This window comes from Polypterus senegalus, chromosome 5 (assembly GCF_016835505.1).
Source record: "Polypterus senegalus isolate Bchr_013 chromosome 5, ASM1683550v1, whole genome shotgun sequence".
Lineage (NCBI taxonomy): Eukaryota > Metazoa > Chordata > Cladistia > Polypteriformes > Polypteridae > Polypterus > Polypterus senegalus.
In genome coordinates, this window is record NC_053158.1 from 70,270,612 (window position 1) to 70,295,116 (window position 24,505).

General features: G+C 37.1%; 1 protein-coding gene across 1 annotated transcript in view; it reads left to right on the forward strand.

Moving 5' to 3' along the window:
- The window catches only part of acss2l (acyl-CoA synthetase short chain family member 2 like), a 97,983-nt gene that overhangs the window by 31,370 nt on the left and 42,108 nt on the right, over window positions 1-24,505 (forward strand). The window contains 5 exon segments of the mRNA XM_039754781.1: window positions 680-771; window positions 10,453-10,556; window positions 19,467-19,539; window positions 19,659-19,734; window positions 22,018-22,102. Of these exon segments, the coding sequence (XP_039610715.1) occupies window positions 680-771; window positions 10,453-10,556; window positions 19,467-19,539; window positions 19,659-19,734; window positions 22,018-22,102 (430 nt within the window).

Below are 24,505 nucleotides of genomic sequence, written 5' to 3' on the forward strand. Positions count from 1 at the left end.
TTTTTGTGCTTTCATTTTTTTCATGTTTCTTGAGAGTGCTTTTTTATAAGGTGTGAAGTTGTCTTATCTGTTATTATATGCAATTTAAAATCAATAGTTGGTAAATGACAAGGAAAATGCAGATGATGAGAGTGAACAGTTATCTTTAGCTCTCCATATGTTCTGGACTGATGGAGGGAGGACATGGAGGGAAGAAAATATTTACCTCTGTACACTATTCAAGTAATCTTTTAATGTATGGAGTTGATAGTACTGCTTGAGAATTACAGGTATATTATCTTCTGTCATGTTTGCGTTACTAATTTTACTTATTTTCTCCTTGCGCCTTGTACCAGTAGAAAATCATTTTTAATTTAACAGATTTTGTTAGAGTGGTTTTATAATATTTTAGTTGAATTTCAAAGTATAGGGTGGTCCAGATCTAATTATGCAATTTTCATTATGCAATAATTTATTAAGTTTATTACAAAGAGAATTCACAAAAAGTTGCCGATAGATGGCAGCACCTGCCCTGCATTCCAAAATGGCGGGGAGACAGTTGTCAGTCGAACAGCGGGTGCGATGTGTTTGCCTTTTCATAATTGCATAATTAGATCTGGACCACCCTGTACAGTACTTACAAATAGCCAGGTTGTCATGGGGCATCAAATAACCATAATATATCATTTTATCATTGCAGGGAACAGAACTCACCTGGGCAAGGCTGCTGTATTACTTATAATCTGCTTCTGAAACAAGTCTGCAAGTTTGCAAACGTTTTAAAAAGCATGGGTAGGTCTTTTAAGTACTTGAAAAAATAACAGTGTTATCCATACTTGTAGTTTTAACACATTTTTTAAAGTCAGGACTATGGGATACCAGAGCATAGCCAATCAGAAGAGAAACCAGTACTTGTACATTAGAGAGCAGACACAAAGACAATCATGCACACTCAGCAGTATCATGTGTCAGCTAGTCTGAATGCATACCACTAAACTGTGAGAAACCACCAGTTTATTCACGTAAATGTATACGTTATGTAGACTTTTATTTGATAATAATAACAATAAAAAATCTAGAAATGCTACTCACTGAACCAGGAGACTAGGTACAAATCGTGGCCATGTCAACAACTACATGAACTATTTACATTCTCCTTGTTTTTCATAGATTTATTCTCACATGCTATTTTCTTTGATGTCTCTAAATTTACCTGGCTTAAGCGATCGGAGGTGTGTATAGTAATATGCTTTGAAATAAGCTCATGTGATGTCCAGGTTTAGTTCCTTCCTTGTCCCTGATGCTAATGTGACGTTGAATTGGATTAAGAAGATTGTGTAATTGGAAGTGTGGATAAATGTACTATCACTATCCACAACCTGTGCACATTGTAGGCAGAGAATCAAGGTCAAAATATTATTTTAGCTACACATGCATCAATGACAAGCAGGGCTGTTCTTGTAACATAGAGAAACTATGTAAGAAAGGGCAGAGCAGATTCTTTTTTTCTTAGGAAATGGTGTTCCTTTAATTAACGTGTTTAGTGACATCCTTTACAAGGTCTACAACTCTGTGATAGCCAGTGTGATTTTCTATACTGTGGTATGTTGAGGTGGTAACATCACTTCAAGAGAGGCACACCAAATCAACAAGTTGATATAAAAGGCAGACTCAGTTATGGGCCACACTCTTGATCTGCTGGAGTTAGTGGCAGAGTAGGGAACAAAAACAAAACTGATGGCCAACAACGCTGCAAATAATGTCTCTCTGAAACATATTATCTATCTATATAATATGAAATATATAAAATGAAAAAGTATCTTCTTATATAATATGCTACTGTGGCTGTCCATTTGTCTGTCCAGGATTTTAAATCACCTGTAGTTCACAAACCATTTGACCTATTGACCTGAAATTGGGTACACATATACTATGCGACGTCTACTATCCGCTTTCAGGGTGATGATTGACCTCCAAGGTTATTCCTCTTTTTACTTTAATTTTATTTTATTGTAGAATCAATTCTCGGCAGAGGCCAGTAGGGTGGCTGTGTGGCGCATGCGTATGGGCGCCGTTCTCATCCCTGCCACCTTTGCCATCACTTCCCCTACCTGTTCATATCTTAAATCATTCTTGAGGCAGATTGAAGACTTAAGTGAAAAATTAAGGAAAATGTACTAAGTAATTGCAACACAAACACTGACCTAATCAGTTTTAACTCGAAAAGATGCCGACAAAAGAAGAGAAGAAGCGGGCCGTTAGGGTGGAGAAAAGAAGAGCTGCTCATGAAGCAGCAAGCGCATCAACCTCTGAGCAAACAAATGCTAAAATGTACTGAGAAAGAGGATGAAAACTGGGAATGTTTAAGTCAAGTGTACTCACTGCACATTATCATGCAGTGCACCGTTACTGGTATTAATATAATAAAGATTAAAAAAGAATTCAAAGTAAGAATCTGGATCTTGTGCGCATATTTAAGTACCACATTTGTATTGCTTTATTGCTCAACTGTATTGTTTAAAATTCTAGTAAGATTCTTTAAGCTATATTTCTTTGCTAATTTCTGCTAGCTTCTCAATACTCTTGTCTTATCATTGTTTATTTCAATTGGAGCCACTTTGGACCTAATTTTCCTTATGGAGAATAATGTTTCAGTTTACAGAAAATAAAACCACAAAAGCATACATAAACTAATTGATTTACTATTTAAAGCTGTTTGTTTGTAGTCTTGTTTCATCAGTATTATAAAGAACAAGATTAGTTTTCAGATTTGCAGCAGTATCTTTAGTAGGCAGCAATAGCCACTGAGAGGTTAGCTCGTGGTTAACAACCACATAAACATATACTGTATTTCCTACAAGATGACTCTGACCATTTTTCACTATTCATTCCATTCGGAGAACCAGGTGCATTTAAAGAATTAAAGTTACACATATGTAGCAACCTACCATTTAAATTTAGCAGTGAGCATTTTAGTGTGTATCATTGGACAGTCTATGAAAACTCATTCCCCTGACTGTGAGTTGTCATTCTTTCTACATTAGCAGCAAACTTCAGTGAAAAAATGGCTTTCAGTGAAATTCTTACTTGCATGTACTAATCAGCATGCAACAAACTGCCACTCTCCAGTGCCATGATAAGTGAATATATTACAGCAGCCATCTTGTCTTCATTCTTGTCCACAATTGACCTTTTTTATTACTACCCCTGATTTTTGCCATACAAGCCAACTGACATACAGACATTTAGTTCTTTGGTGATAAATTTGAACATCAAGTATCACAGCATGGATGAGTTCAAACATTTGTTAAAATGCTCACAGCTGCTTTCCTGTAAATTATGACAGTGCATGAAATTTTAAGATTAAGAAAATCTCCTGAAAATACAATATATAAAAATGAAATGCCTTTCATTCATTAGCTGGCAATGTTTCTTCAAAAAGGCACCTGCAGTGATGTCCATTAAAGTACATACTGTATACTGTACTTCAGTCTACAGAATGGGAGCCAGTTAAACCACACATGAATATATGAGACCGCTTTGTGAATACTGTGGAAGCAGTAGTTTTATTCTTATTGAACCTTTTTGGTATTATTTACTCTTAAATTAAAACATACAATAATAAATCTGTCACTATTATTAAATGCAGCAGCAAAACATCAGACCTTACATTAAGAAAACTTTAAGCTTAAATAAATAATTTTAAGTAAACTATTTCAGTGGTCCTTTAGACTAGTTGCTTTCCAGCAAAATAGCATTTTGTTACTAGCAGTTAAAAACAGAAAAGTAATGAACAATCACTGTCTGGACCCTGACAAGTTGAAATGTCTTGACTATGATAGGAATAGGTGATTTTAAACATACTGTATACATAATTAAATAAGATTCACAGGCCATTTAATAATCTGTGTGAATTCTTTTCAGCAAAAGTGTGTCAAAAATGCTACTGGAGCTCCTTAATACCAACAGCAATATATCTGCTAATGCCTCACTGTGACTGTGACAGCCACAGTGACAGCTTTTCTTTCTTTTGAATTTTCTTGCTTTATATTCATTCCAGTTTGTGTTCTGATCAAAGTGTGTGTATGTATGTATGTATTTATTTATTTATTTACATATTTACTGTATATATATGTAAAAAAAAACAAATTTCCCCCTTGGGACAAATAAAGTTCTCCAGTTCTACCTATCTATGTTAGCATTTTGCAAAGAGTAAGTTGCATAGAGCTCCAAAAAGAGTTTCTCAAAATACTTTCAGTTTATGAGAGGATTCATTGGCTAAATGGTTATGTAAACCCATTCAATGAGATCTGACAATTGATCCTAAAAAAGTACAGTTTATTAGATTGAGAGAGCACTAAGAATTGTCATGAAGAAGTGAAAATACATGGATGTTATTGTAAACTCTAACATGGTGTTGTTGAAACCACTAATATTCATTGAAATATTATATTCCATTTGGAATTAGATAAATTAATTGCCTTAATGACTAAATTAAGCATCACCATTTACTGTCCAAATTAATAAACAACTAAAAATTCTGATAGTTGAAAATGTACAACACACTGGATCTCTTTGAGAGGGCAGTGGGTTGAAAAGAGTAAACATAAGATTCTTCAAATGTCAAAATCTTAAAATTTCTATTTTAATGGAACCATTCAGAGTTTATCTGTGATCCATCTAACATACAAAAAATTAAAAATCCCCTTCCCCATTCTGTATTGTCATAAAACATCTTCTTCTTTTGGCTGCTCCCGTTAGGGGTTGCCACAGCGGATCATCTTCTTCCATATCTTTCTGTCCTCTGCATCTTGTTCTGTTACACTCATCACCTGCATCCATATCTATCACCACATCCATAAACCTTCGCTTAGGCCTTCCTCTTTTCCTCTTCCCTGGCAGCTCTATCCTTAGCATCCTTCTCCCAGTATACCCAGCATCTCTCCTCTGAACATGTCCAAACCAACACAATCTCACCTCTCTGACTTTTGTCTCCCAACCGTCCAACTTGAGTCGACCCTCTAATGCAGGCATGTCAAACACGCGGCCCCCGGGCGCCCGCAACAGAAATCTGTGCGGCCCCCATGACAAATCCTAGCTAGCACTAAACTTGTTCAAAATGATTGCTATCATTTGTGATTGAATCATTCTGCATCTTTGGTGTTACTTATTGACTTTTCTTACTTCTGCCTTCTGACAAAAGCACATTTTCCCATGGCATTACAGTACTGGAAACGTCATCTGCTACTATAGTTGCAGCCGCGAAGTCGCAACTGAAGTGCTAGGCTGCGGTCTGTGGCCCCACTATAAGGCCACAAAAGAACTGTCAGCAACGGAGACTCACTCAGTGAAGGGCTACAGCAAAAAGGCTACTCCCTTCACTGAGGACACTTTTCAGAATGCTAGGCGGGTGGGGCTTTGCAGCGGCGCAGAAAGAGGAGAGACCACGGTGAGAGAGTATTAAAACAAAGTATTTTTTTTGTTTCTGACAGTTTCCCTATATGACACGAGTCCACAGAAATCTCGTTACTACGAAGTACATTCAGCAGCCAGATACTTTCATTACAACGAAGTGACCTTAAAAAGCTTGAATGAATCATCCAGAGAGCAGTTAGTTCTGCGGTCACAGCTCAGTTGTGGACATTTGCACAACGATCCCTAAACAGAAGAAACATTGTAAAAAATTTTCTTTCTTCAAACTATCCTCGTACTGTTTTTTTGCTGTTTTTGTTTTGTGTAGTTTTAAGTGATACATCTTCCTTATTGCTCATCAACATTTGAAAAACATCCATTAGAATTTAACTTATTATCACCCTCCTATAGAAACGGCATACTTGTTATATGCAAAAAAAGAAGAAAAATCTCAGATTGCAAACATATGCGAACTGCTGCATTTGAAGACGCCGAAAAAGCCATTTTTATGTGGTTGCAGTGATGCTTGTTCAAGATACATTCATATTAATGTGGCACTCATTCAAGAATATATGAGGTTTTTAAACTCTCTTGGGACCCGGACAAACAATCTCACACGTGGCAATAGTGCTTCGGGATGCACTTCAGTGTGTCGTTCCCGTTGGGTGGGGTGGATCCCAGATCCCAAAAGAGTTCAGAAACCTCACGATATGAAAAAGAAGAAAAGGATAATTTGGCTTCTGACTGATAACGGTGCTGACCACAACATGCTTCCGCACTTAGATAATGTTCAAGTTGAATTCCTCCCACCCAATTGCACGACAGTGCTTTAGGCATTGGATTTGGGCATCATTCGCACCCTGAAAATTTATAATCGCATGGAAATGCTGAGAAAAATTCTCGTCAGAATAACTTGTAGACAGGAGAAGATTAAAATAACGCGAAGGAAGCTATTGAAGCTGCTTCCATTTCTAACATCCTATCTTTGTGATGCACGTTTTCTGCAGTGACAGCAATCAAAACGAGATTATGGAGTAGACTGAACATAAGCAACACACTTCGCGTGTCACTGTCTTCCATGTTCCCCAGATGGGATCGTCTGGTTTCAGGAAAACAAGCTCAGGGCTCTCACTGATTCTGCATTATGGTAAGCTGTATAATTTCTATTACTATATTATAACTTAACAATAATAGAAATGAAATGTAAATTGTGTATAAAACTGCCCTACGAACCTGCCCATAATCACCCATAAACTCCAACCTCCAACAACCCACCGATCCCTGGAAAAATTTGCTTCTAGTAAAGCTGTCCTTGGTGTCAAAAAGGTTGCGGACCACTGGGCTACACTACTGGCTGGGCTGCTGAGACTGGCCACTGGGCAGAACTGACCATCACGAGTAGTAATAGCTCGCATATTTTCACATTTTTTTGCTCTAGTTTTATGTAATTTTGTGCTAGTATTGTAACGAACAGTTAGTGCAGACTACAGGTGAAGATCTGAAATGAACGCAAGAGGTTGGTGAGTTGTTTATTAACAGATTTTTGTGATTTTGAGTTTGTATAATTAGTGTAGGTCAGGGGGCTTTTTGCATATCGGCTTATTTTACAATATAAACTTTGAAGTAAACTTAGTAAAGTAAAATTAGATTTTTGGAGGATTTGTTTTCCAACTTGTATTACTGAGCAATGAATTCAGTGAGCGTTTTCGCGATTTCAGTTCACACGAACAGGATTTTGTGCTGTTCGTCACCATACTCTTACAATGTTAAGAATGAGCCTGCGAATATCCAAGTGGAACTGATTGAACTGCAGTCAGATTATATTCTGATGACAAAATACAACGAAGTTGGTGTGCCAGGCTTGTATGCTTACCTGCCACCCTCGTATGTGCAGATCCATAAGTTGGCATTGAGAGTACTGTCTATGTTTGGAAACACTTACCTTTGTGAGCAATTGTTTTCGTTAATGAAAGCTACCAAAACCCCACATCGCTCAAGACTTACTGCTGAGCACCTGTCATCCCTCATAAAAGTTGCAGCTGGACAAGATTTCAAGCCTGATATTGACAAACTGGTTACTAACAAGAGATGCCAAGTGTTGGGACAAAAGAAATAAATCTCACACTGTAAGACTCCTATATAAGCAATGAATATAATATAATGAATATAATATAATAATATAAGGACTTGGCTAAGAGGCTAAGACTCTAATTGTACGCTGTTGTACGGAGATTGTATGGAAATAAATTGCTTTTCTTTAAAGTTACATTTTTTAAAATTTTCAGTATTGGAAAGAAAGCTACAGTAACTTTGTATAATAGTATTTGTTACAGTGCGGCCCGCTGGCGCACGTATGGCAGTTGAAGCGGCCCACCAATGGTAGTGAGTTTGACATGCCTGCTCTAATGTCCTCATTTCTAATCCTATCCATCCTCGTCACACCCAGTGCAAATCTTAGCATCTTTAACTCTGCCACCTCCAGCTCTGTCTCCTGCTTTCTGGTCAGTGCCACCGTCTCCAACCCATATAATATTGTTAAACCCACTTAAACCAGCTCAAGCTAACAGAAGCCGTTGCCTGTACTGGCAGCATGTCATGATTAGGCTTGTGTAATTTTATTTTTAAATTTTAATGTCTTCACTGCTGTTTTCAGATTCCTCTAATGTGGCCAATCTGAGAACCGTCATAAGCATTGCATTATGCGTTTCTAGGGGCTCAGCTTCAAGGGTTGTAAACTGTCTGTAATTGATGTAAAGGGATAAAAGGTCAGCTGGGGGCTCCTTTTGTTATTCAATCCTGTTTTCCCAACTTTGATTCTTGTGAATCGTTTGGATTTGGAAGCTAGGTTTATTTTTATTTGTTTTAGTTTCATTTTTTTTACATGTTTCTCCCATTTAGCTCAGTAAAAAAGTCACCTGTCCATTTGGAGCAGGACACAGCATCAAGCATAAGACCAATCACCAAAGAACCAACTAGGGATGGGTCATCCAATTAAAACCAAGTGGAGGTTAAAATGAGACACTATAGTAGTTGTCAACTTTTACTTTAAAATGAGTTTTTCAACTAGATAGCAAGGACACAAATAGAAATTAGCTAAGGGTAAATGTCACACAAATGCTAAATATTTTGTTATTCAAGAAAACATAAATTCATGCAGGAAATTACCAAGCTTTTTGTTAGTTAGTAATACTTCTTGGACCTTCAATCATGATTTTTGATTTTGTGCAAAAGTCAGGTGAATAGTGACTTGCTGAGCTAGATTGGGCTGAATGATTTGTTTCCTGAGAAATTGTTCATATATTCTTACACAGGGCCAATTATACTAACACAGATGTCTTTACGTTTTTTTTCTACTGTGGGGACTTTTTTCAGGAACTATGGACTTTATAAAAACTCAGAACTTTTGTAGCATTCCCACCACAGGAACTTGGGTCATTTATAGTTCCTGGTACTTTTGTTAGCTCCTATTCCAGGTTATGTACTTTTCATTCAACCAGAGATTATAATGGGTGGCGCTCAGGTGATGAATTATGCTAACTGGTTGACTACAAGCACTGGCGCCATTTTACAAATCTGTTAGACATTTAGACACTCTTCACTCTACATAGATACAGTGGAGCAATAATCTCCCCCATGAAGTCACAATCACTTTGAAGCAATTAGGTGAGGGGGTGGTGGTTCCCCTGTGAACTCTTGATCACCATGTTTCTCTTCAGATCCCTGGTGTGGTGTGTGTCGTCCTCTGTAAATGCACTTTGCATCACATCTTCTCTCTCTCACATCTTCACATCTTCTCTCACACTCTTCTTTGCACACCTCATTGTCTCATACTTTGCATTAAGGTTATAGTTCCTGTGGTAAATGCAAACACATAAAAATGGCAAGGGACCACAAGTAACCCAGGGCCTACATCATACACAAACTCTTTGGTTCCAGAAAACAAAGTTCCTGCGGTGGGAGAGCACTTTTTGATATGACACTGAAATACCTGGTGAAAAAATCCACAGAGAAGTCTGACTGGAAGAACATGCAAACTCAGGAAGGTGAATCCTTGAGGCAGAAAAACTATGTGGCAAGCCAAGTGTGCACCAATTCTTTTGCTCATTGTCATTGATTGAATCATAGCATTTTAGACCATCTCTGTGGTATCCAAGCAGATAATTTGATGGAGCAAGGTGAAAGGTAGATGGTAAATGTTGTTCCATGATCCCAGAATATAACTACTAGCATATTTCAAATACATTAACAGAAGAAGGAATGAGGGGGCAGCACGGTGGCGCAGTGGTAGCGCTGCTGCCTCGCAGTTTGGAGACCCAGGTTCGCTTCCCGGGTCCTCCCTGCGTGGAGTTTGCATGTTCTCCCCGTGTCTGTGTGGGTTTCCTCCAGTACTCCGGTTTCCTCCCACAGTCCGAAGACATGCAGGTTAGGTGGATTGGCGACTCTAAATTGGCCCTAGTGTGTGCTTGGTGTGTTTGTGTGTGTCCTGTGGTGGGTTGGCACCCTGCCCAGGATTAGTTCCTGCCTTGTGCCCTGTGTTGGCTGGGATTGGCTCCTGCAGACCCCCGTGACCCTGTGTTCGGATTCAGCGGGTTGGATAATGGATGGATGGATGGAATGAGGATTTACATATCATAACAAAAAATAATATTTGATTCTTCCTTATAATGCCAACAGCTTACTACCCATGGATCTCAGAAAACTATGAACATACCAGCACACTTTTCTTCTTTGATTTATAGAGCAACCATGTTGTTTCCATTGTACAGTAAATGAGCCATATGTGTGAGCAAAAAGAAATAAGTTCCAATGTCATGTTTGTCTATCATCAAAAAAGGATATGAACACTTTCAGGAAATCAGTGACTGTGGTTCCTTCTCTGTAACATTTTCCATGCTTCCTATCTGATAGCTCTGGATAACATTCACTTTCCATGTAAAAAAGTCTTGAAAATGGCGAGAAGAAAGCATTTTAAGTTTAAAGTAAACAAGACAGAACTAATCAAAAATATGTCATGTGTTAAATTCATCTAAAAATAAACTGTATTTCATTATTTTTACTCAGGAGTGAAAAGGGGTGACAAAGTAGCAATCTATCTTCCTATGATTCCAGAGTTGGTGTATACGTTGTTAGCCTGTGCAAGAATTGGAGCAGTGCACTCTGTTGTGGTAAGTATGGAATACATACTAATCATACGTGACTTAAGGAGGATAGTAAGTACATATATAAATCCTTGATGTGTTTTTTCAAAAATCACTATATATTGGGGCAATGTGTGGAGGTGTTAAGCTAGCAGATGCTACCCAATTATATAACAACAGTGATCAGGCAGATCCAAATAACTCTTTTCTACTTAGCTTAATATGTATTATGGGTACATTATGGAAGCAATTTCAATTAAAAGGTTGAAAATCACGTGTCAAGAATAGGTGTATTAGTGACTAACAAATAGAGGTTTAGTTAGGGATAATCAAATTTCACTAATATGCTAGATATTTGTGAAGAAGCAACAAAAGCATACAATCGGAAAGGTGTATATGATAATGTTCATCTTTGATTTTTAGAAAGTTTTTCATAAGGTCCCAATAATGAAACCAAGAAGTGGGAATTCAAGGTGCAGTATGTAGATGATGTGAAATTGGCTTAAACACAGGAAGCAAAGGGCTATGGTAGATGAACTCTTTAAAGGCTATATCAATATTTAAGATGTGCAAGATTTTCTGCAAGTTGGATGGAAGTATAAGCAATATAAAAGTAAAGGTTACAAAAATAGTTTAATGCATATGTGGCAGAGAAACAGAGCTACCTTTATGTGACTTGCAAATTAGTAGTGTGTACAGAGCAATGCCTACAATGAACCTTTTGAAATAATGCATGGTAATATTAAAAACACACAATTTAAAATAAATAATTAGTACCTCCAGGCAAAACAATACATATAGACATGAGCTTCTTTACCTAGGCCTTAACAATAGTTGTACTGGACTAGAGTATCTGCTGGCAACCAAGGCTCCTGACAAATCTGTGCAGGCAGGGTGACAAAACTGAATGTAGTGCGGCTAAGTTCAGTATTAAAGCTTCATCAAATTGAAGACATTCATTTCACATTTTTACAAACAGATGCTGCTAATTTTAATTTTGAAAAGAAAATGGGACAGTATGATTTTGCTTTGTATCTTCCTGTGTATGATTAATACTGCATGATTAAATTTGATTTGGAATGACTCAAAGATTACTTAACTACTTAAACCTTGATTGGGCATGTTAAAAAGATGAGTATCACAATAAATGGATATGCTGTTAAGCACACTTCCAGTAAGGTTTAAATCTAGAGGCATGAGGTTACTGTGCAGTATGTGTGGGACATTTTTCTGAATATACAGAACACATAGGCAAGAGTGGATGTTTCAGGGATGTAGATGGATAGGACATTGTTCGGGCCAATTGCTCAGAAAGCCAACTGCCACATGCAGAATTCAAAGAATATTATTGTGTGAAGAGTTTGATGTAAATAGGAAGTAATTATGCTGATATCTATCCATGGGCAGAATGCACAGAAATAACAAAAAGGCCAGTGGGAATGAAAGTCCACAGCAAATCAGAAGGAAATCACTTCTGTATATGCAATGCAATATACTGTAATTTACATTTTAAAATTACCAATAACAATGGATTATACAGCAGTGATTCTAAGAGCATAAATAGGATGTATACAAGAGCTTTCACAAATCTAGGAATGAAAGAGACTAGGCACTCATCTCAGACCCAAATCTTCCTGTATAAATTTAGAATCCATATTGTGCTGGATGTTCAATTTAACAGAGGGGAGAGCATCTAATTTAACTAACAACATCGATGGATAAGGTTTAGGTAGTTGAAGTAGTGAGGCTTTAGTATGTCCTCCTCACCCCAAAACAGTAGCCTTTAAAGCCAAAGGCATTGTACACAATTATAACTGTTGAGTATCATTTTAAAAAGTTCTAACATTAACAAACTGCTTAGAATTATTCAAGAACATTATACAAAAACCTGCAAAGTAAATAACAGAACAATCCCTGAGGGCATATGCTCTACAATTAGCTAATAATTAATAAAAACTATCATGCATATTAAAATGACAGCTTAGTGTGCTGAATGTTTTCATTGTTTTGTGTTTCAGCCTGTTGTCATTTACAGTACTGCTCAAAATGAAAATGTATTGGTAGATTTTTAATTTCACCAGAAATATTTTTCCATTGTAATTTTGTTTTACAAATTCTGCAGGACACTGAAACATAATCAAACAATCTAATGACATAATCTCTTAATTTAATATATCAATTATCTATAAATAGTTTTATAAAATGAAAAACATCTTTTTAAATTATACTGTACTAGGGGACTTGGCCCCCTGCTCACTTCGCTCACCAATCCCCCTGCCTGCGCTATGCGCCAGCAACATTGTGTCTCTGCTGCTTGCGTATGTGGATTTCACTTTCACCAAACAGTAAAACTTTTAATTCTCGTGGATAGGCCTCTTCATTGGGAAGAAACACTACTTTTCCATGATGGCAACACGAATTATACAATCTACAAGTCTCTGACTTAAAGTTTAAAGCCAAACAATAGCTATATACTTCTGTCATATCACCTATGTCCATATATTCTATCACTTTTTGCTTTTACCTTCCATCAATATCACATTGAATTTTGATTCCATGTTTGGAATTACATTGTAACAACACAACATATAACTGCCCGTGAGTGAATATCGTTTCTTTCTCTCTACACAAACTGTGTCTGACAATAGCATTCACACAAATGAGAAATGATTGAACCGTGTGCGTGGTTGTAAATGTTTTAGATGTGGGCAGGACTTTTCCAAATCTCTTTGCATAGAGTCAAGTCTTGCCTCACGGGGCTTGAAATTTTCTCTTGCGGGAATTCACTTTCACCAAACAACAAATCTTTTAATTCTCGCAGATACGCCTCTTCATTGGGAAGAAACACTACTCTTCCCTGATGGCAACACGAATTAGACGATCTACAAGTCTCGGGCTTAAAGTTTAAATCTGAACAATATATTCAGTCTCTTTTTGCTGTTCTGTTATTTCACAGAGTAATAATTTCCGTTTGTGCTAATGCGATCTTTACTATCATTTTTTTGAGACTCTCAAATTTTCGTACTTCCATTATCTCTAATCTGCTGTGCATGTGTATCGCGGCAACGTTTTTGAATTCTTTACGATGTTCTACTTTGTCATCTACTCTTTGTCTTTTATTTCCGGTCCCGGGCGTGGTTAAATCTCTTGGCACAAAATCTTGTCTTGCGGGACATCAAAGTGTCTCTCTGAGAAAGTCACGTCTCGTCTCTCTTCCCAAGATTATTTTATTATAATAGAGAGACATCAGGTATCAGGTTTTATTTTTATACTTAATGCTGTGCTCTGAGGAAAAACTGTGAGCACAAGATAGTGTGTGTGTTATGTACGACAAAAATCTTTTTTAAAAAGTTAAACTTTTTTGACAGATTGACTGATTACATTTCCCACCAGAGATTGATATTTATTGAGACATGGAATTTGTATTATTTTTCCTTTTTATTTAAAATGCTTTCTCTTCTACATATGATGTGTTGAATTTGCTGTACTAATAAGTGTTGATATTGCATTTCCAAGACATTTTTTGGATTCAAAATCTTTTTTTTATTATCTGCTTATCTTCCAAGCTGAAGTCTATCCTATCTTTTTTAGCTGTTAATTTTTTGTTCACAGAAAGTGGAACATATCGGCCTCTTCCTATTAGTCTTTGAGAGAATTAAAATAAAAAAGACCCTTAGAGAGTAACCCACTTCCATAGTAGACATCATACATAAATATTGTGTTACATCCTACACTCTAAAATTTCATATGGCCAAAAATATGGATTATTTTTACTACTAAAATAATTTATCAGACAACATTGTGGGACCATTTATTCAAAATAAAGAATGGGGTGTTTTTACAGCACAATGTGCATTTTGACATTTAATGGGTTTACACGGGTTGTGATAGCAGTAGTACTTTTGTTATGTGTATAGAGTACAGTACATTGAAATTATTACTTGCATGTTCAACCAACATGCAATTCGTCACCACTGCCCTGCACAGAGATAAACAAAAATATATACGAATACATAATTTCTTTTTAATTAATAGGAAATACAATCCAGCTTACCTGATGTGCTTCTTGCACTTGTTTATATGCTTCCATTGCTCTAACGCATGGTAATAAAACTCTGAGAAAGGAAAAAAAAAACTTTGGGTTATTGGCATAGACTTTGCTAGTTATTATAATTTGTCCATATATTGAAGAAGGATAAACTTTTAAGCGTTTCAGATATTTACTGCAAAAGTAGTTCAGTTAATTTTTAATATTTTGTTGTTATTGGGAGGAAAACTATATTGACTAATTGCTTGCGTGTACTCAGCAGGACAGACCAAACTTGATGCAAGTGTGTGCTTGGAAGGCTGTATTCTACAATTTTCTGGAAACTTAATGCATATAATAATACTGAGAGGTGAATGTTGGTGGACAATGTTTTGTTTCACACAAAAAGTTTTCTGTTTTCTTGTCAACCATCCTGCCAAATATGATTACAATAGTAACAAAGTTGCTGAATCATATAAAAGGACAAAGTACCAACCAAAGAAACATATACCTTTAATACTGTATTGTGTACAATGTGCAGAGAAGCAAATAGGTATGCAGTGGCTGCTTTAAAATTCTCCCTGAGAGAACAGCCCAAACACATAAAACCCTAAATTATCATATTCAGTGAACATTAGAAAATATCCAGCAGGAATCAACAATTTCTTAAATTATGGCTTCTGTCTAGTCTAGCAGACAGATCATTTGTCATCTCTGGATAATTTATTCCTGATGAATAATTTGGTTGTTCTTGGAACCCCATATGACAACACAGTACTCGTATAGAGTACTGGTAGATGGTAGAATAAATGTACACTAAGATGAAAAATGATGTGCCCCATTGTCTGATAATTTATATTTATGCATATTTTTTACAGTGAAATTATTCTGATCTATTTGTGGGCTTATTGTTTTAAATATTGTATATGAGTGGCTATAAGAAAAGGGTCTACAAAAGTTTCCTGCTTTTTTTATTTGTTTGGCCTGCAAGGTAATCAAACATGTAATTTTAAAATGTGAAAAATTTATTGCAAACCCTAGTAAACTCAGCTTAATTAAAGTCATAAGTTGGTTCAGCAGTTTTAATACATTGGCTTACAATTAAAATGATTTACTCCAGCACTGTCTATTATAAATCTAGTTGCTCTGGCCCTTATTGTCAGCTTGAGCTTCATGCAGCCTCCTTGTTTTGCAAGTTTGCCCCAGCAACCTTAACTGTATCTGTTGTTGGGTAATGCTGACATGGCTGCAAGAATGTGATAGGCAAGTAAATAAAAAACAGGAATGCTAGAGGTCTTCACTACTGCACCATCCTTTGTGTGCCAATGCTAAGGCCATTTTTACAGTGTGATTCCATTATCTAGTGACTCTAGTGTTTTGTGATGTTATTGCCATGTTTCTTACCATCATGGATATTCTGTCTAGCTGTTATTGTTGTGTCCAGTCTGTCTCTTTTGCGGTTTATTCTTTTTTGTTTGTTGGCTTTCTTAAAATATACTTTGTATGCATTACTTATAATCATGACCTCTCTCAGTGTCTCAGTGTGTCTGTTTGTCTAGAAATTTAGTTTCCCTGTCATGGGATCACAAGAGAAAGAAAGTCCAGAAAACCTCATAAAAATTGGTAATGTTTATCAGGCTGTTGTGAGTGGCAGACCACATTGAGTTTCTAACACTCCACTGAACTACAGTTAGATAAATATTGCAACAAAGCTCTCCAACAAATGTCAGTTATCCTAATAATGGCAATTTAGCCAAAGACTCTCAAAGTGTAAAACTTTTCATTAATTAAAAAAAAATTCTAGTAGAACATGCATATGCAACAAGCATATGCAGCCATATGCAGACCTCCACCTCCATGATTTCATTGTTAGAATGACTTCTTCTTTCGGCTGCTCCCATTAGGGGTCACCACAGCGGATCATCTTCGTCCATATCTTTCTGTCCTCTTTATCTTGTTCTGTTACACCCATCACCTGCATTTCCTCTCTCACCACATTCATAAACCTTCTCTTAGGCCTTTTCCTCTTACTTGGCAGCTCTATCCTTAACATCCTTCTCTCAGTATACCCAGCATCTCTCCACTGCACATGTCCAAGCCATCGCAATCTCGCCTTTATGACTTTGTCTCCCAACCGTCCAACTTGAGCTGACCCTCTAATGTAATCATTTCTAATCCTATCCATCCTTGTCACACCCGATGCAAATCTTAGCATCTTTAACTCTACCACCTCCAGCTCTGTCTCCTGCTTTCTGGTCAGTGCCACCGTCTTGAACCCATATAACATAGCTGGTCTCAATACCGTCCTGTAGACCTTCCCTTTCTCTCTTTTGCTGATATTCGTCTGTCACAAATCACTCCTGAGACTCTTCACAACCCATTCCACCCTGCCTGCACTCTCTTCTTCCCCTCTCTTCCATAATCCCCATTATTCTGTACTGTTGATCCCAAATACTTAAACTCATCCACTTTCGCCAGCTGTACTCCTTGCATCCCCACAATTCCACTGACTTCCCTCTCATTTACACACATGCATTCTGTCTTGTTTCTACTGACCTTCATTCCTCTCCTCTCTAGAGCATGTCTCCACCTCTCCAGGGTCTCCTCAACCTGCTCCCTAGAGCTACAGATCACAATGTTATCAGCAAACATTATAGTCCACGGGGACTCCTGTCTAATCTTGTCTGTCAACCTGTCCATAACCATTGCAAATAAGAAAGGGCTCACAGCCGATCCCTGATGTAATCCCACCTCCACCTTGAATGTATCCATCACTCCCACCGCAGACCTCACCACTGTCACACTTCCCTTGTAAATATTCTGTACAACTCTTACATACTTCTCTGCCACTCCCGACTTCCTCATACAATACCACAACGCCTCTCTAGGCACAGGTCACACTTATCATATGCTTTCTCCAGGTCCACAAAGATGGAATGCAACTCCTTCTGGCCTTCTCTATACTTCTCCATCAATACCCTCAGAGCAAACATCGCATCTGTGGTGCTCTTTCTTGGCATGAAACCATACTGATACTTACTAATCATCACCTCACTTCTTAACCTAGCTTCCACTACTCTTTCCCATAACTTCATGCATCAATTTTATCCCCCTGTAGTTACTACAGTTCTGCACATCCCCTTTATTCTTAAATATCGGTACCAGTACACTTCTTCTCGACTCCTCAGGCATCCTCTCACTTTCCAAGATTCCAAAAAGTCTAAACCTAAACCCCACTGAAATCAGCAGTTCAATCAACAAGTCTCTCTAGGCTGAAGTGATTCTTTATGCAGGAGCAGGCAAAAAATCTTCCAAAAAACAGTGAGAAAGTGATTAGCAGCTTCATAAAACTTCTGGCTGCAGTTATTAATGCTAAAAACTGCATAACAAGTTCTTGAATTCAAGAGGGCAATTACTTTGATTTACCAGGCACTGGGTATTGCATAGTTCTCTTTGATAAATAAACAAAAAACTTGTGTTAATTATGCATCTTCTAGTGAAAAACATACTATAATGCTCAAACTATAGCATGGTCAAATATTTGTGCACAGGACTCTGTCTATATACAATATGGGCAACGTGGGGGATGGCAGCCTCTGATTAATGTGAAGAATGTAATGAGTATTTTAAAAAGAAATCAAGTAGTGAGCTAGTAATTTATTAAGTATTGGGTGCTATACAACTAGGGGTACACTTAAGAAACCAAAAGCTATAAAAACAATTAAAAATTGTCTGCAAAAGCTGGAGTAGAACGGAAAACCAGAACATATTGCTGAAAGCACCAGTGGCATATGTACGGTCTAATCCTGGGTCGATTTTAAACACTCTAACAACAGATCAGGTGAGTGCAATGTACTGTATAATTTTGAGATGGACATTTAATACACAAGACTATTTACTATTCTTGACAAGACAGATATTTCACGATATGCAGTTGCAGGTAAAGTTGGTATACAATAATGTACTTTATGTGAAAGAATGTTAGCTTTGGACAGGTTCATATATACAGTATATGATCAGAGGCAAAAGACACACCTATTTTGGGATGAAAGGGTTTTGCAATTATGGCATACATATTGTTGAAAACCTCCTGAAGTTTTCATCATATGAAAAGCTAACAACTATAGTATGGAAAAAAGTAACATTCACATTAGTTTTCTTAAGTGTCCAAAAACAGATAACTAATGTAACAATAGCATACTGTATTAGTGTAGCACTGGAGGTATCCTAGTGTTCACCGATACATATACTGCTGTTGTCCTTTTCTTAATGATGTATAATTAAAGTGTAATATGATTAAGTCACATATTTTATCCTGTTTCTGATTAATTTGTTTCTGGCTTTCTTTATGAGGTTTGATTGTGATTGTTAGGGAGATTAAAGAAAGCTATAAGTGAGTGGCAGATCATTGCTTACTGGAAGCAGCAGAATGAAAAGAGCATAATAACTGAAGCAAACAGATGCTGATACCAATCTGATACCACCTACTACTTAACTTAAAATGCAGGAAAACTTATGAAAATGGAATAGCTATGCTGAACCAAGTAAATATTGCCATTGTAACTTGGGTTACTTAACAGAAAAATAGCTGCAGCTTATCTACAGTATGCCTGCCTGCAGCATAAGCCAAGACATCTTTGACTCCTGAATTTTCTTTAGTGCTGTAATATGTCTAAACACAAAATGCATACTGTTACATAGTCCTTTTCAGCACATCAGCTCAGACTGTTTTAATAAGGTAGATCAATAGGCTACATGACAGCTCTGAAGCATACTGTAGCAACTATGAGGATGCTGTGAAAATGAAGAAGAAAGAAACAGAGAGAAAGAATCAGGGATAGAATAAGCTGCTTGACATCCTACCACATGAAAATAAATAATCCCTACATCATATACAATTTTGTGCTTAGTTTGCAGGTTTCTCATCAGAATCGCTGTGTGAGAGGATACTGGATGCTCAGTGCTCACTTCTTGTCACAGCAGGTAATCGTCTAGATGAACAGCCATGCACACTAATCTGGTTCTGTAAGAATGTGACTGTTTTCATTATGATTTCTATTTTGGTTCTTTTCTGAAAGTCACCCTCTTCTAATCACTACTAGATGGTGTTTACAGGGGAGAGAAGCTTATCAACTTGAAGCAGATAACAGATGAAGCGCTTGTGAAGTGCAGGCGAAAGTAAGTGCCATCATTACACAGTACCTTTATTAGACCTGACATCAGGTTTTCTTACAGCAATAAACTGTTTTGAAGTATTGCCAGAGGAAGCAACTACAATTTCCATTTCTCAATCATAGCACAAACTCAAGTTTCCTCACTGTAGTTTTGTAGATGAGACATTTGAAAGTACAATTTATAAAATCGATTTCATATATATTGTGTATCATGTATACACACTTGATACACTAGCTTTAACAGAAATTGTAATACCATGAAGGAGTCTAATTAATTAATATTGGGCACAAATAATAACTGTCATACAAAGCAAGTTATTATATACACAAGTTTTACTGCAAAAAAATAATGCCAGGCATTTTGTATGAATTAAATTGATAAGGGCCTAGATTCTAGTTTTTGGGATGTTGTTTTTACAACTTTTCAATATCCCTGGTCAGCTGGGTCATTGTGCTACCTGAGTATGGAGCAGAATCCAGTCAGTCCAGTCTTCTATGTCCAGTTTGTTTTGTGAGCTTCTGCATATAAATATGACAATTTTTACATTGTATTTTTTTTTTTTATTTGTGTGATTTGTTTTATCATTCCTTAGTTTAAGTCTTCATGCTGCGTGTTACAGGCTGTAGATTTTACCTGGCTGTGATGGCAATTATTGGTATGCTGTGTTGTTTCCATATCTATCAATCAATCAATCAATCAATCAACATTTATTTATATAGCACATATTCATACAAAAAAATGTAGCTCAAAGTGCTTTACAAAATGAATAGAGAAACAGAAGACACAATAAAAGATAAACATAAGTCAGCATTAATTAACATAGAATAAGAGTAAGGTCCGATGGCCAGGGTGGACAGAAAAAACAAAAAAAAACTCCAAAGGCTGGAGAAAAAATAAAATCTGTAGGGGTTCCAGACCACGAGACCGCCCAGTCCCCTCTGGGCAATCTACCTAACATAAGTCAAACAGTCCTCTTTGTATTTAGGGTTTTCATGGAAGGACCTGATGATGATGGTCACGTAGACTTCTGGCTTTCAGTCCATCAATGTTGGTGCATCAGGATGCTTTGAGTAGGTGGTGGTGGCGCAGGCCGCCACCACAAAGAAACCGGAAAAAGAAACAGAAGAGAGAGTAGGGGTCAGTATGGATTTTATGTATGCATGTGACATCATGGTAGCCATTTTATTTAAGAGCAAGTCAGAAATGCATCTTAACTTTGTATAAAATGAAAGGTAAGACTTGTTTGTGAAAAGGTAATATAAGATAATCTTTTGTATTTGACTTCGGGCAGTTCAGTGATTACAATTTAGCCTTGCACTAAAAAAATAAGACCTAAAAGGTTGATATTTAGCATACTGATTCTGCCTTACTCCTTAGAAAAAAATCTGCCATTTGCTTTCTTTTATGCCATACTCCAGTAGATCAGTTCATTTTACTGACCGATCTAAGTGGTTGTGGTGGCCATGCATTACTAAGCTGAAAACCTTGTTTTTAATGTTACCCATGAAGGTGATGATGACAGGATTAATCACTCTGTATTCACATTGTTGATGTCCTCAATGACAACCAACGGAGATATGCTGGCATGTGGCATTCATCATGATGCCTTTCAAAGGGTGTCCATTCTGTACCTCTTGATAGTGGTCTCGGAATTAGCCCTATTTCCAGGCCTTGTTTAAATCCAATATCACCTTTCCAAACAGAAACAAGATTATTAATGAAGACGAATTAGCACAACTATGCCAAGTGAAGTCTTCCTCAAACCATACAAATCATTGCAAGCCTGTGCTACTGTGTCATGAGAGACATTGCCTTTTACCTTGGGGATTAGGGCTAACATTATGCAAATGCTTTCTCGTGGTTTGTCTTACAATACTTAATGATACAGCAGAGATGCACAGTCATTGCTCTGTGATTTATAATTCCTACCCAGCATAGTACTGTATGTTGATCTTCACTGTGATCATTCTGGATGGTCCTGAACTGTGTCTTTGATTAAACATGTTTTTAGCTACAGTATATATTGGTACTGTAAATGTTGTACAATAAAAGCATTCCTTGAATTCAATCTATAGTGTAATGAGCAGAAATTTCATCGATGTTAATGCCAATGATTCAACCCCAGTTAAAGTCTACCAGCTGTCGTAACAATGCTGTTGTCTGCCCTTTAGGCATACAGTATAGATAGATAGAGAGATAAATAGATAGATAGATAGATACATTCTTGTGTCATGTTTTAATTCCTTTGTGTTCTTTCTTATCCTAATCATATCTTGCTCTCTCCAGAGGAAGCTTTGCTATGAAAAAATGTGTTGTGATAAGGCATCTTCAGGGCTGTGCAAGAAATGGAAGCTTGAGCAACATATTACAGGTACAACTTCTGTCCATGAATCTGTGTCCTTGCATGCCTGTCTGCATATGGTTAGACTTTTTCATGTGGTATTATTATTAAAGAAAAGAGTTCACCGGCACTGACAAGACTTAAAATTACACAAACCAGATAATTCTACATCATATCACATCCTTCCTGATCCACTCTGTGCAGCTCTTTATGTTACAGTATGTATTAATTTTAAATTGTGTCCAGCCAGCTCCTCCTGCTATGCAAGGCTGAATAGCTTTTGCTTTTATTGTTTCTAATGACAGCCTGCACCATAGCAACTGATGCCACACTGCCTTTCTTAATCTTCTGCGGCACAAAGTTCCCCTTATTTTCCTTGTAGCCTTTAAGGTACTGTGTTTACTTGGTTCAATATTCCCTTGTTACACAAAGCTTTCATGTTACAGAAGCACAGGTCGGAAAATAGCTGATTTTCATTCCAAACATAATAGAGCTGATGCATTCAGCCGAACATTATTATCGCTGTCTGTTTATCCTCCTGGACACCTGTTATGCAGCACGTCTGCAATGCGGTAGCCTGATAAAGTGTTTGACTTGATAAGGCTTCTGTTTGGCTAGTGGGCATGACATGTTTCTGATAAATATGCCATTTACCTATGCAATGAACAGGTAAGAGAAGCATACAAACTATAAATAATAACATGTTATCATGACATGTTATCATTCAAACAATAATCATAACACAATATCTGTAAAACCTTTAACAGGTTATGAAATTATACAAAAAAGTATAATTTGCCATTGACCATGCATATTCAGCTTTATCTGAGCCTGTAAGTCTGCCCAGACCATTCATGCCTGCGTAGCTCTTTGGCATTGCATTAGTGCTACTGCAGAGTACTAGGAAATGAATGTCTGATTGTAGCTGTCAAAATTGATCTTTTACATTACTTTCTGACAAATAATGTCACCGTCTTTTTCCCCCACTCACTCACACTATTTGGCAACAAGCACATCAAAGTCCATGTGAGGTGTGCCAGGTGTTTGAATGGTTTATTCAAGCTTGCCTTCCTCTCAGAAATAATGTATCCTATTAGTATACAAAGTAAATGGAGTTGACTGAGATTCTGGGATTGTTTGCTCTAAATTCATGACAAAGTGAAATGGAAAAGCAGACATTCAGGAGCGTGTAAGAAATATCTCATTAAGTTCTAGGAAATACCTCCCAGAACTTAAACATTCATACTTCATTCCACATCCATCGCTTAGTGATATTTGTGCGTGGATTGTGCAGATTAGTAATTTTTATATTCTCCTTGTGGTAAACAAAGTAACAATAGAAATGAATACTAATACAGAGTGATAGCATTAAATTTGCCTGTATCAATTCTGATTTAATTATTCTGCTCATGTTTGCAACAGTTCAGGCTCAGAAAACTATGTGGTCAACTACAGACACTGTCAGCGGTGTCCCGTTTTAAAACTCGTTGGACACCAAATTCCTATTCTTGCTCTTATAAAAGAATAGGTAGATTTGTTTATTCTTTTTGCTTGGTGGTGGAAAGGAGCTGAATCTAAAAGTGAGAGCCTCAAGAGCCATATTATAATTACCTTGGAGTATTTTCACAAGTAACTGTTGGGGAGTAATAGCAAATAACAGGTTGGTATAGAGAAAACAGGTGTTTTGGCAGAGAGAGAGAGAGACACACAAACACATTTCTGAATCTGCTTCTTGTTTTATCTGGTAATCTGTGTCTACATATGACTATGAAGAATGAGATGTAACATACAACTAAGGCACAAGTGATAACAAAGAGGTGGCTCCACAATGTTATTGCACTTCCTCTAGAGCACAGCAAATGTTTAATACAATGGAGTGTAGATGTAGAAAAAAGATTTTTTGATAAGTAATTCAACGTAGTGGAGGCAAAAATTACATTCCTCCTGAGGCTGACTTTCAAGGAAGGTCACATATTACAAAATGTTGTGGCACTAAGAAAAAGATTAAAAAACTATTAGTTTATATGGTCTGCGGTGGGTTGGCATCCTGCCCAGGATTGGTTCCTGCCTTGTGCCCTGTGTTGGCTGGGATTGGCTCCAGCAGACCCCCGTGACCCTGTATTTGGATTCAGCGGGTTAGAAAATGGATGGATGGATGGATAGTTTATATGGTTGTGATAACTGAAGTCATCCATAAGACTGGAACACAGATATTATGAATGTTTTGTAACTCACAAAATTACAGCACAAATTTATTGGATTTCAGAATGACATAGTGAGCGGTCATTACTAGTGGGTTTTTTTCCAGTCTAGTTAGTGTCATTGAGGAATTTCACTTTTGCTCCGGTATTCCTGTCCTCGCAGTGGCATAAATGTGTGTGTCTAGGGTAATCTGCAAAACTAGACTAAATAAACTATGTGAGCATGAGTGCA